The sequence below is a fragment of the Stegastes partitus genome, unplaced genomic scaffold (genome assembly GCF_000690725.1).
Source record: "Stegastes partitus isolate 25-593 unplaced genomic scaffold, Stegastes_partitus-1.0.2 Scaffold1006, whole genome shotgun sequence".
NCBI lineage: Eukaryota > Metazoa > Chordata > Actinopteri > Pomacentridae > Stegastes > Stegastes partitus.
In genome coordinates, this window is record NW_007578737.1 from 171,695 (window position 1) to 184,627 (window position 12,933).

The following is a 12,933-nucleotide window of genomic DNA, read 5'->3' on the forward strand; positions in this document are numbered from 1 at the left end:
GCCTAATTTCTGTGCACATGACAATAAACCTCTTCAATCTTGTTCTATGAACTGTATTAGAGTATATTCCATTGATTTTCCCTTAACACATAATGAAATAAAATTCTTAAGAAAAAGAAAATAAAATGTGGGGAAAAAATAATAATCTTGCTCAACTGTTACCAAAATATCTTTGTTCAGCAGCTGGACGTCCCCCTCGGGGTTGTTGATGTGTCGCCACGTTTTATCCAATGAAATCATCAAAACAATTCCTCGTGACAAGACTGAAAGTATAATTGGCCAATCAGCAGTTTTTCCTCTAAATGGGCGGGTCTTATTTGAGTGCTAGTTGTATTAACCAATCAACGTTGGGCTACAAACACATTGACCAATAGCAATGCAGAAGAGGCGGGCTTGTCAAGTTGCTGTTAGCCAATAGCGAAGCAGCTACCAGTGACGCATCCTCCCATCAGCTGTTTTTGTTTTGCTGTGTGAATATTGGAAGTTAATAACATAATAATAACAGCAGTGTCGACTGGCTAAAGTGAAACGGCTCTTTCTGGAGGTCTCATCGTGTATCTTTGTTTTTGTTCGGGTCTGGGAGTTTCCCACTCGGCGTGTGATGCCCACCAGCGGCGCCAGGCTGCCCGGACATTCCTCTCCCTGAAGAGTGCGAGCGTGGCGCTTGGAGTCGGGGAGCAGAGGAGGGGAAGCGGGTTCCGGCGGGGATCGACCCGAGCCAAAGGCCTCCGACCTCGGCCGGCCAGAGCAGAGGGAATTCGGCGGCTCGGATGGAGTCCCAGGACGCATCGGACGAACCCGGAGTCCACCGAGGCTTCATCTGTGCCTCGTTTAACCAGGACACCACGTAAGCGACCTGCGGGCCCGGCCCAGCATGAACTCAATCTCTTTGATTCACCTGACTGTTGCATAATTATTTTCAGCCTGGTTTATTTTCTGGATTAGGGAGCAGGGAGTTGTACGGGTGCGTCCAAAAATGAAGCTTCATATGCCTCCTGAAAACTTCGAGATGAGTCACTAGGAGCTGAAAGTGAACTAGGCCACTGTGTTAATCTTCAAGGCCTGTTGAATTAAACCAGTCAGTCACTATTGTAACCAAACTTGTGAGTAAGACATGGCTGAATACAATGCACTAAAAAACAGGCCTGATCCAGTGTCCTGCTCTGTCCCCCTCTTGATTCCTGACACCAGGCAGCATTCAATATTACATGTTAATAATTAACATGCAACACTAACAAGCAATGTGGTGTTTTCTATCTATTTCTCATTGTGCCATGCTGTACATTTACAGAATTTACAGATAGGCATAGCAATTTTATCGATTTTTTATGAATTATTCCATTAAAACACCTTTATTACACTGATAAACCTAAAAGTTCTGCAGTGAAACAGTTTAATTTCACAGATTTAGCCTAAAGTATTATAATCAAACACCTAAAATAATGAGTTAACACATGCTCAAGATTGTTAAAGAACAGGTTTACACTGAATGACTTATAGAGTACAAATTACTATTGAGTCCACAACAGTTTTGTTTGATTTATTTAAATATAAAATGTAAAACCAATTAGTTTTTTCATAAATGTTTCTGCAAACCTCTTCAGAAGGAACTGAACTGCTTTTTCTGTATTCGTGGGCTGCAACATAAGAGTCTGACAAAAGCTTTATTTCAAGAAAGTAAATTCCAAAAATACATATCTAGGGGACAAAGTGAGAAAACATAAGAGCATGGTGAGCTCCAGCAGGAAGGAAGTGGTGACAATACAAGACTCCTCGGGCCTTAAATCCACCTCTTCAGATGTAGAAATTGAACAAGAAGCTCATGTAGCACCCAAAAACTCCTGCACTACTAGTGCAAGGCCAGTGGGGCATCAGAGGGGTGCATCAGGATGGAAAGATTCAACCTTGAGAGCATTATATCTTTGAAATAACACATTATGTTGTATGCAATAAACAAAAAGTCGGCTTAGTTCGTGTCAGCTTTTCCATTATGTGGTGTTTTCTGTTGTCCCATGTTTGGGGATTATTAGAGACAAGTCCAGCAGATCTCGCTGGCTTCTTCAGTTACAGGTGTGCCTCCTTACATAAACATTTCCCTTGGCTCCGCTTGTAAAACTAAGCAGGTGACTAAACAGACAGCCGGGCCTTCTTATCTCTGTGTCATCGTGTTCTTTTCATCTCCAGCCGCGATACGGTGAGATAGGCTTCTTCAGGGCAGTTGGCCGTTTTTAATTGAAGCCGTGTTTTGGCTGATGCCGTACGTGGCAGCCAGATACACCTGCACACAAGGAAGACGCGTGAATCTGCCGTCGCGTTTAAGGCGTCCTGCCATTTATGGCCTCATGCTGCCGTCACAGTTTGGTCAGTTCAGTTATCAGTGAAGTCACCTCAGCTCATATGATGATCCACAACTAGTTCCTTGATGGAAAATCGCACCATTTTTATGACTGTGTTAGCAATGGGAAAACTTATACAACTCATCTGATGTCACGTGCTTAATAGCAATAACTTTACTTATATAGTTCCATTAAAAACAAGAGTTTACAAAGTGCTTTGAAAGACAAAGCAAAAGCAGGATACCCAGACGGCCAAACAAAACCGACGCCAAATTACAGTGAACTTAAGATAAAGTTAAGTTTTTTAATTACAGTAATTAAAAATTGTAATTACCGTGTTATTAAGCTATTTTCACCTTTAAAATTGTGTGTTTGTCTGTGCTTTGACTCCAGTTCTCTGTCAGTGGGCACCAAGACAGGCTACCGGCTCTTCTCAGTCACAGCTGTGGACAAACTGGACTGCATCCATGAAGGAGGTACCATGGAAACTGTCAGAACCCCGTCAGATTATGTGTGTTTTTGCTTGTTTGTACAAATCCAGTCACCCACACAGCAAGTGCATCATGACATGACCAGCATCTCCTCCCTAAGATGACATAACCGGACGTCACCACGGTATCATCTCAGCTGTGGTCACGATCATCTTGGTCACACAATAACTCAGACAGGCTGGGACGCGTTTGCTCTGCTGCACACGGTGGTTTAACAGAAGAACGCTCAGTTTAGCAGCAATGAAAGTGAAAGTTAAGAGTCAGTTTGAGGAAATTTCAACCCAAACTTCTTGTTTGTCTGGCGACTGGCAGTTTCTCTTCAATAAAGTGGATTGGCAGCAGGAATGATAAGAAAGGAGATTTTATAGGAACTGACAACAGAAGAAGATGTTACCATCGTGAATATACTGTAAATGCATTATTTTCATCAATGCTTCCGTATAAAATCCAGATTTAAGCCCTTTCTCCTCTCTCCCAGTGGAGTGTCCGGATGTCTACATAGTGGAGCGACTGTTCTCCAGCAGCCTGGTGGTGGTGGTCAGTCTGTCCATGCCTCGGCGAATGAACGTCTACCACTTCAAGAAAGGCACGGAGATTTGTAACTACAGCTACTCCAACAACATCCTCTCGGTCAGACTCAACAGACAGGTGAGAGCCTGAAATGCAGTCCTTCTGGTCTGTGCTGTTTAATCTAACGTATGTTCACGTGCTGATCCTTCTGTCTGTTGCCTTCACCTTCTGTATCAGCGGCTTGTGGTTTGCCTGGAAGAGTCGATCTACATCCACAATATCAAAGACATGAAGCTACTCAAGACCCTGCTCAACACCCCTACCAACCCCTCAGGTAACGCTCAGGCACAGTGACGACAACTTTCATGAAGTTTTTAGGGTTGTTTCATAAATAATGATTCATAGACTGATGTTGATCCATAGAAATACACACTTGGCACAACTCTAAACGCACATTTTCTGCTAAAATAAATAAATCAGGGTGCCATTTGAGAAAGCGTGAACATACATACCCATCTAAATGAAAGGGGAAAACCTGATTAGCAATCATCTGTTGTTAAAGTGAAGAAGTACACCTACTTTTCTAGGAACAGCTGTGTAAACATAACTGATTTCATGCATCCACCATAAATTACCTCGAGTTAAAATCACTAGTTTGCAGTGTATTCGTCAGATCAACAAAGAAAAGTCAATCATCCATCCTGCACAGTTGATCAAAAGGTTAAAAAAAAATGAAGAACTTGTGACCGAGAACAGAAGGTGCAGACAGACAGAGCTTCACTGCTTCACTGATCAAGGATGAAAAAAATACAGCTGTGTTCACAAATCATTGCAGACAGGATCAGTGAGTTTGGGTACAGAGGAAGTCAGCGGCACTGGAAACCATTAATAGGCTCGAAGAATAAGACAGCCAGGAATAAATCTGCAAAAGGACAGAGTAGCTTTTTTTTTCATGAGTTCAAATTCAACCTACACGCGTCTGATGGTGGAACATTTGTGTGGAAAAAGCCAGGAGTGGACTTCCAACTAGATGGTTTGGTTAAAGAATGGAAATGTTGAGAGAATATTTTGTCTGGGAGAAAATCAGTCTTAGAAATGGCCCTTGAAGAGATCTGACCTTAGTCCTATAGAATCAGTTTGTTAGTGCCGTAGTGTGGATGAACTAAAAGCTTTACTGCCTGAAACATTGAGGAAATGTTGACTACAGATGAAACTAACCCCTCCCATAACCAGACTGGCTAAAGAATGGCAAACCCAACACTGAAACACACTAACTGTAATCTTTAGTGAAGCCAATGTTAACTGTTCAATACGTTTTCATTTTAATTTATTTCATGATTTAAAACCTAACAAATTTCTTTTTATGTAATAATTAGCTTGACAAGTGTTCTCTCCTTTAAAAAAAAAAAAAAGCCATTTGCTTTTCTTGTTATCTAATGGAAGTTAATTATTACATCTTTTAGGAGTAGTTAAAAAGCTTTTGGGTCCCTGTATAGAACAAACATGTCTGTGTGTGTATATTGGTTCTGACAGTCTCTGACCAAAATCTTGGAAATAACTTTAATTCATGCAGACGGAGACTATTAAACTTTTCCTGAATACAGGCCACTGTGACCACAAATTACATTTACAAGATGCTGGTGAATGCTAAAACAGAGTGCAACAGGAGGTTTGCTAATAGTTGCCACCAGAAGCTACTTGTCATAGAAACTTTCAGTGAGGTTGTAGCAGAAAACTGACTGTACTGAACTGAGCAAGTGTGTATTTTAGTGTCTGATGAAGTTTGCATTTTTGACTCAGAGCTGCTTGCCAGGATGCACAATGCCAGAATAACCTTGCAACAGGAAAAACTCAATGAGAACTCAAATGATACATTTGCAAAGTATTGACGAGCAGTGTGTAATAATGACGAGAAAAGATGTGCTCATTTGAATGTATCACTTCAATTTGTTTTAGTAAAAAGTAGCATGAAGCACTGTGTTGAAAACATGCACAACTCCACGAGGAGGCAAATGGCAAGATTGGTTTGATAGGTGTGGATGATAAACAAAAGAAAAAAAAAAAGGGGAAAAACCTACATTCACCTCTTTACTTCCTGTTAGGTCTCTGCGCGCTCTCCGTCAACCACAGTAATTCCTACCTGGCGTACCCTGGTAGCGCCACCATCGGAGAGATCACAGTCTACGACGCCAACAGCCTGGTGAGGCGGCGCTAAACTTAAAAATTGCAGCTGTTGTCACGTAACTTGAAAACCCCTTGGTGCTAAATGAACCCATTGTTGGTGCGGATGTCATTAAAAGGCCTTGCTTGCCCCTTCAGAGCACTGTGACGCTGATCCAGGCCCACGACAGTCCGCTGGCAGCCCTCACGTTCAATTCCTCTGGCACAAAACTGGCCAGTGCGTCAGAGAAGGTGAGGACTTGATTCCCTTTGACCCCTCCTCCTGTTTTATTACCCATCAGTCTGTCTGATAGCGTTCTCCTCTACAGGGCACCGTCATCAGAGTCTTCAGCATCCCCGAAGGACAGAGGCTGTTTGAATTTCGGCGAGGAATGAAGAGGTTAGCACTCATATTTTCCTGGGGTTCAGTTGTGGACAGTGGACAGACTGTAGACAAGATGATTTGCGGTGTCCGACAGAGGCTAAACAAAGTTCATGTGACAGGAAGGTCAGCAGTTCAAATGACCCTCTGATTCCTTAACAGTTAAGAGTTGTGGTGAGTAAGATGCTTTATCTGGTCAGTAGCTGCTAAATGGATGTCAATTAGTCATGGAAAGATTAAACTGAAAGACAGTCATGAGTAGAGCCCGATCGATCCTGGATCTCTGGGGCCGAAACCAACTCTTAGACGCTAAAGAAGCCCAATATTGATATATCAGCCAATATTCTTGACACATAGACATGTAGAGTATGTTAGAAAGAGATGGGGCCATTCTTTATCATCTTTTTAGCAATATATTTCACAAACTAGTTAGCAGCCACCATTTGACTCGGCACCACTGTCTGTAATACGTACTCTGCTACATGTGCTGCAGACAGCACTGAAAGTGTCGTACACAATAGAGTTGGAGCTGCTCTGCTGGTAAAACTATGTGATGACAACATTTTGTCTTTCTCTGTTTCTTGTGTGTCAGATATGTTAGCATCAGTTCGTTGTCCTTCAGTGCAGACGCACAGTTCCTGTGTGCCTCCAGCAACACTGAGACGGTGCATATCTTTAAGCTGGAGCAACACAGCCCCAGGTAAACACACACACACTCTTTATTTCTTTTATTTTTAAGTACCAATTACAAACCAATTGAGACTAAATGTGCTGATAGATGTAATGCGATAATATACAGTAATGTGGTAATATGTACATGAGGTGTGATCAGAAAGTTCTGTGACGGTCTCTGGTGCGTGCACACAAAGTATGTTATGGTCATGGTCCATGCAACATATGTGAGCAGCAGCTATCAAGAGTCAGCATGCTGCATGACATTACATGACCAACAGTGAAACCAGGTTTTTGTTACCAGTGGTAAGTTCATGATTCCAGCACAAACTGGAGCAACAAAGACAACATCAGTCTGCGTTCGTCAGGAGCCCAGAATGAGCTTACTTTTCATTTTAAGTATCATCACTGGTGACGAGAAGTGGGTCTGCAGCTACAACCCAGAGCACAGACAAACAAAAAAAAAGCTGTGTCAGGTCAGCAGTGCTAGGTGCTGTCCATGTTGGTTTTTGACCACAAAGTGACAATCAGCACCTCCCTCCCGCCTTACACACCAGATCTTCCTTGTGACTTATTCATCTTCTTCCTCAAAATGACATCAAAGTTAAAAGGTGTTATTTTGACACTTTTTGGGACATTCAGCACCCACTGAAGATGGCGCATGTCATGGTTACATGCATAACATGACTTCCATGCAGCATTCCAGTCTTGACAGCAGCCTTGAGACTGGTGCAAGATAACTACTTTGAACAGTTCTTGATTTTTATTGACAGTATCAGACATGTTTGATCATACCTCATATACATAGATTGTGTAATAATATGCAGTAATAATCGGTGGTTGGGATGAGTAGTATGTTCCCTCACTATTAGTATTCATTGTTCTCTGTTTGGATTCCTGTTAACTTCCACCAAGGTGGCAACTCCTCCACTGGGGGTCCACACGCAACAAAGCATAACAGTAGAAACACAACATATAATATATCATTTTAAATCCAAATGTATATTGGTTCCAAATATTGGTTATCATCCTCCTTGATTACAAATAATCTATACTGGCCCTGAAAAAACAAAACAAAAAACATCCCGGTTGATCCCTACTGCATTTTTAATATAAAGCAGTTTTCACAGATCTCTATTCCCCTGTTACAACACAAAACTAATGTCTCCAGTAATATTGTTTAACATTATCTTTTGTACCTTAATCCATGATTTGCCTTGTTTCCTTTCAGTCGAGAGGAAGAGTCTCCAACATGGTCAGCATATGTGGGCAAAATGTTCACAGCAGCCAGCACCTACCTGCCCGCCCAGGTGTCCGACATGATGCACCAGGACAGAGCCTTCGCCACCGTACGGCTCAACATGTTTGGCTTGAAGAACATATGTGCTCTGGCTACGTAAGGCAGCACAAGAGAGCACAACAAGACAGGGATGCTCTTATCTGTATCTGTGCAAGTTCGTTTACATCCGGTGTATGTTTCGTTTGTCAGGATTCAGAAACTTCCTCGCCTGCTCGTGGCATCCTCAGATGGGTATCTTTACATCTATAATGTGGATCCACAGGACGGAGGCGAGTGTGTCCTTGTCCAAAAACACAGGTGTGTGTGGTGGGATGTGTCCTTCATAGATATTTGCATCTAAAGCCTTAATTAGCCCTCTGAACCCTGAAACCTGCCTGCGGATTTAAAATATCTTAAAAAAGAAATCGTTAAAATGACACTACTACACCACAGACTGAATTCTTAGATTTTGAGCTTTCCTACAGTCTTTGAACTACTCACCTGTGCTGTTCCATCAGGAAACTTAATCAAAACTAAGCTTAAAATTATGATTCACCAACCACGTGACAAAAACTTCTTTCAGCTAAGCTGGGCTGAACTGCACAGTGTGTTTACTCAGACAGGCGACATGTATGGAAACAATTAAAAAATATAAATAGTAACATATCTACAGTATGTGGAGTCACTGTTCCAGTATAACAGCACCTGTGGGCATTTAGAATAATGCTGTACATGCTGTACTTCTAGCTATAGTATTGTTCTTTCCATAGAGGTATAGGACTTTATATTGCAGTGAAAATTTGCATTTAGAAAAAAAATAAATAAATAGAAATGCCCAGAAGATGTTTGGAATTCAGAGGGTTAAAGTACACACTCATTTCGGTTCACTAAACCTGACTGTTAAATAAAAAATAAATAAAAGGAAAAGATGGGACGTGGATGCAATTATTTGCATTGTAAATTTGTACCACAACAAAATATTGGAGCTACGTTTAAGCCACCAAACTGAAAATGAAATGTTGAAGGACAGTTTCCAGAAGTAAAATACATACATCATCAATATGTTGGTTAAATTATATTGTGTTACACAGAAACAGAAATTTAAATTACAATACTGTTTTTTTATGGTAATTTTACTGGTGAAGTTGGGGAAAAGTTAAAATTGTAGTCCATTTTGTTATCGGTGCATTTCAAGCATCAGAATGTTGCAGATTGCAGCTTTAAAACGTCAGAACTGGTTTACGCAACGTTCTCACACTAAGTTGGGTGTCACAGTGTCGCTAATCCTCCGTCTGCTGTGTTCCTGCAGACTCTTTGACTTCAGCGAGGAGCAGGTGGAGCAGAAGGAGGAAGAGAACCCAGAGGATGTCCCTCCACAGCCAGCCAGCCAATCATACGCTGCCACTGTGGCTCTCCCTTCGACCCCGCCCTCCTCCACCACGCTCATGGGTGAGGCCTTCCTAATCAGAAACTGATGAAAACCTCTCCAAGGTTTACCACCGGCATTCTGAACCGGATACACAGTAGTTTATTTTTAAAGATGAAAACCATGTTTATGCTTGTTATACATGTCCATATGGCGTTAAAAGAATGTACACATTTCAAAGGAGGCAACAGTGTAGAGTTACATCTCAGCCATTTTACGGCATAAAGGCATAATTTTCATGGTAGATATATGTTTCCAAAGAGGGACTTCAAAGGTAGAATTTAGAGAGTATTACTGACAGTCCACTCACTGTCTGTTCTGTATGAGCCATGAAAATATGTGGTGTTTGTAGAAAGTCCTGACTGTAAATGGGAAACAAAGTGGCTTGAACTATACATACAGCACTATTCCATCATCTATCTACCATAGATAGATAGATAGATAGATAGATAGATGGATACTGATTATCTAAATACCATTTTTTTCTCTAAATATTTAGATTTAACCTTTAAACTCTACTTTTTTGTAGCTCTTATACTGCAGGTGTCATGATTTAACTGTGGCTCTCATTGTTGTTATGAAACTCCTGACAACGGTTTCAACCACAGAAATGATTTATCTGACAATTCAAAAGTTCCGTATGCATACGATTTATGACAGAAACACGAACAACTAAAATCTTAAAAGTGCTCAAAATTCATTTTTGACTAAATTAGACATGGAGTCTTTCTGTAAATTGTTTTCTAGCTCTAATAGTTTCTCCTCAAATGCTTCACATTTGGCAAATATGATGTAAGTAAACATCAATGTAGACAACTGTTTTTTCCGCTTTTAAAAAGTGGTGTAAAATACAACAGTTCTGTGTCTGAAAGTGAAAGGATTTACCTTCACTGAAAGTAAGTAGAAGAACTTTTTAAAGTGGTGGCACATTTTCAAAAAATATATAGTAATAGTATGTTATAGTAGCATAAGGCATCTGCAGTGCAAATGGTGCTAATTATACAAATCAAGTCACTGATATCTATAAAAGACATTTAAAACAATAGGCATGTGAAATTCTAATTGAGAAATGTGATTAATATTACTAATTACAAAGGTTTAACCCTACAATTTCATAAACCTTTTTACAAATTTAGTCTGAGGCAAAACGTCACATTGTTTCAGGATTATCATCATCATTTTAATGAACTTTGCGGTTTAGAAGTAGAGAGTAGAGTTTGTTTTTCTCATGATTATCAGCACATTCACTTTACCCAAAGCCCTCACGGAGGCTGATTTTACTTCAGTGTGAGTCCAGTCAGAGCTGAAGCGACGACACGACCGTCCATCCTTTCTAACAAAGCAGCAGGTGCAAGGAAGACTTCCCACAGGACACAGATGGAGGTCAGGCCAACAGGGGTAACAAAACCCTCCTCTGTCTCGTGTCTCTTCCTCCTAGGCTACTCTGAAGACGGCGGAGCCCAGAAGGGGGAAGTCATCCCTGAGCACGAGTTCGCTGAAGGCCCAGTTTGTCTGGACGACGAGAACGAGTTTCCTCCAGTCGGCAACCAGAGTAACTGACCAAACCTCCCCCCACCACTGCTCTCCTCCTCCCTGCGAACCCCTGCACAAAAATCAGACTTACTTTATTTCAAGCTGGGAGGAGCATCATCCTGATGACATTGTGGCACCCCGACCCTCCTACGAGTCCCCCACCCCCCTCCGCTGACCTCCAGTCAAACCTTTCAAGAATATTACTTCCTGGTGTCTCTTTATTCTGCGTCCCTCTCACTCTTTGTAAGGAATATAGAAAAAAAAAACACTAAAACAGAGTGGAAGGTCCTCTCATCTTTCAAAAAACAAACAAAAAAAAAACCCCTACACAACATTTGCTTAGACAGATTCTGTCTGAAGAGTCCTACTGTTAACTCCCATATGATGCCATTAACAACAGTGTTAAACATGTTTGAATAACCACTGCACAGCAAGACATTTACATTATTGTTGAGCATACAGTGTGTGTCGTTGTTGGACAGTACATATGTCTGTGTATGTCCCAACAGAATATTATCACGGTAGCAACGAAAGGAGAGACTGATATGGAGGAGAAACAAGAACAGTCGGGCCTGCTGCTGATGTAGAACAACCGGGGGTCAGATTCACAAAAATGCTCTCGAGCGAGACGCTTCAAACTCCACCTGAGCAGAGTGCAGCATCTTAAGATCGATCATTTCTGTCCATCAGGGCCCCCAGGAACTTCTCATTATTATCAACGGGCATTAAATGCATCATACCTCAAGGAAGAGATGTTCGCTTGAGACAGGAAAACATATTGTGTGATACGCTATTTAAAATCATGATACGTGCCGCGAGTGTTGCGTGACTCGCAGATGCAGCTGTGAGGCTAATTATGGTAGCAATAGAAGAGACTAAGAAACACTGCAGAGTCACAAATGTAACCTGATAATATGTTTGGAAGCTCTGTGGGAGGAGCAGTCAGCAGCTAAATGTGAAGAGCCCGAGCTGTACGTGACGAAGTTACAGGTCCTTGAGTTTCACCCCGAAGACCTTTTTATTTACTACATGATGCTGAATATGTTAACATGTAAGTCATTGTTATTTTTACATTGATGTATGAAATGTTCTTTTTTTGCAAAAAAAAACGTTTGAAGTATTACACATCGACACATAGACTTACCATGCGTAAATATATATGGAGGATTTTTACTGTGTGTATAATGTATATATAACATTTCTATATAGTACTGTTGTAATAAGTAACATAGTAATACCATGTGATTTGCCAAAAGGTGGCGCTGTTAGGACACCCTTAAGCTGCATTGAGCTGTTCAATTACTGGACATTGACACCAGAGACTCATTAAACCTGAGAAGTGACTCAACCTCTGCAACATGTGGTTTTGATTTTCTAAACGAGGATCATTTACATGATTTAACCGCTGCCTGATCCTGTCAGTAATCCAACGAAAAAATAACAAGGTGACATATTTGCACACTTTGTTCCTGTACCTTAAATTGTTTAAAAAACAACAACGTGGCTTTAATAACAGGGCAGCAGTTGGATCCATAAATTGTTGTCTGTAAGTTTTTGGATGGTGATACAGTTTTCATAATTTTGGCTCCGTACATCACAACAGATTTGAAAAGAATCAGTCAAAATGTGATCAAATTGAGACTTTCAGCTTTAATTCATGGGAAGAAATGCATTAGCCATTGTTTGTACAGTCTCTTTAGTTTCGCAGGCTCTAAAGTAATTATTTATCTAACTGATAAGCAGTTTAATGGCCAAGAGTGACCTGCTTCCTTGTTATTTAATGAGAAATTAACCCTCAGAACTCCAAGCAGTTTCTGGGCTTTTTTTTAATGCTTCTGTCATGTTTTTGCTCACTGTGGGCTCTTCTTTTAAACTACAATAAAAAGTCCTGAACCTCTATGGAATCAACACAACCTTGGCTAGAAGAGAGAAAACTCAAAAGTGCCTTTAGTGCAGTTTAACAAAGGTAAAATGCCAGAAAGTATATATAAGGAAAGAACAAAAAATCTGGGTTTAATTTCTTGAATTATCCATTTTACAAAAATTGAAAAAAACAAATCAACATGTAGAACATTTAAGAGCTGAGCCCAGAGCTGTTATTACTGACAAAAAAAACAAACGTGTAACTACAAACTATGGCTACA

At 40.8% G+C, this 12,933-nt stretch overlaps 1 protein-coding gene across 1 annotated transcript; it reads left to right on the top strand.

Annotated features, from left to right (window-relative positions):
* The first annotated feature begins 429 nt into the window (after positions 1-429).
* On the top strand, positions 430-12,146 carry LOC103367018 (WD repeat domain phosphoinositide-interacting protein 1). Its single transcript, XM_008294900.1, has 12 exons — positions 430-847; positions 2,730-2,812; positions 3,306-3,475; positions 3,575-3,671; positions 5,440-5,537; positions 5,657-5,749; positions 5,827-5,897; positions 6,472-6,579; positions 7,783-7,947; positions 8,041-8,148; positions 9,140-9,279; positions 10,695-12,146. The coding sequence occupies exons 1-12, from the start codon at positions 771-773 to the stop codon at positions 10,814-10,816; spliced, it is 1,332 nt and encodes a 443-aa protein (XP_008293122.1). The 5' UTR covers positions 430-770; the 3' UTR covers positions 10,817-12,146.
* The last annotated feature ends 787 nt before the right edge of the window (positions 12,147-12,933 follow it).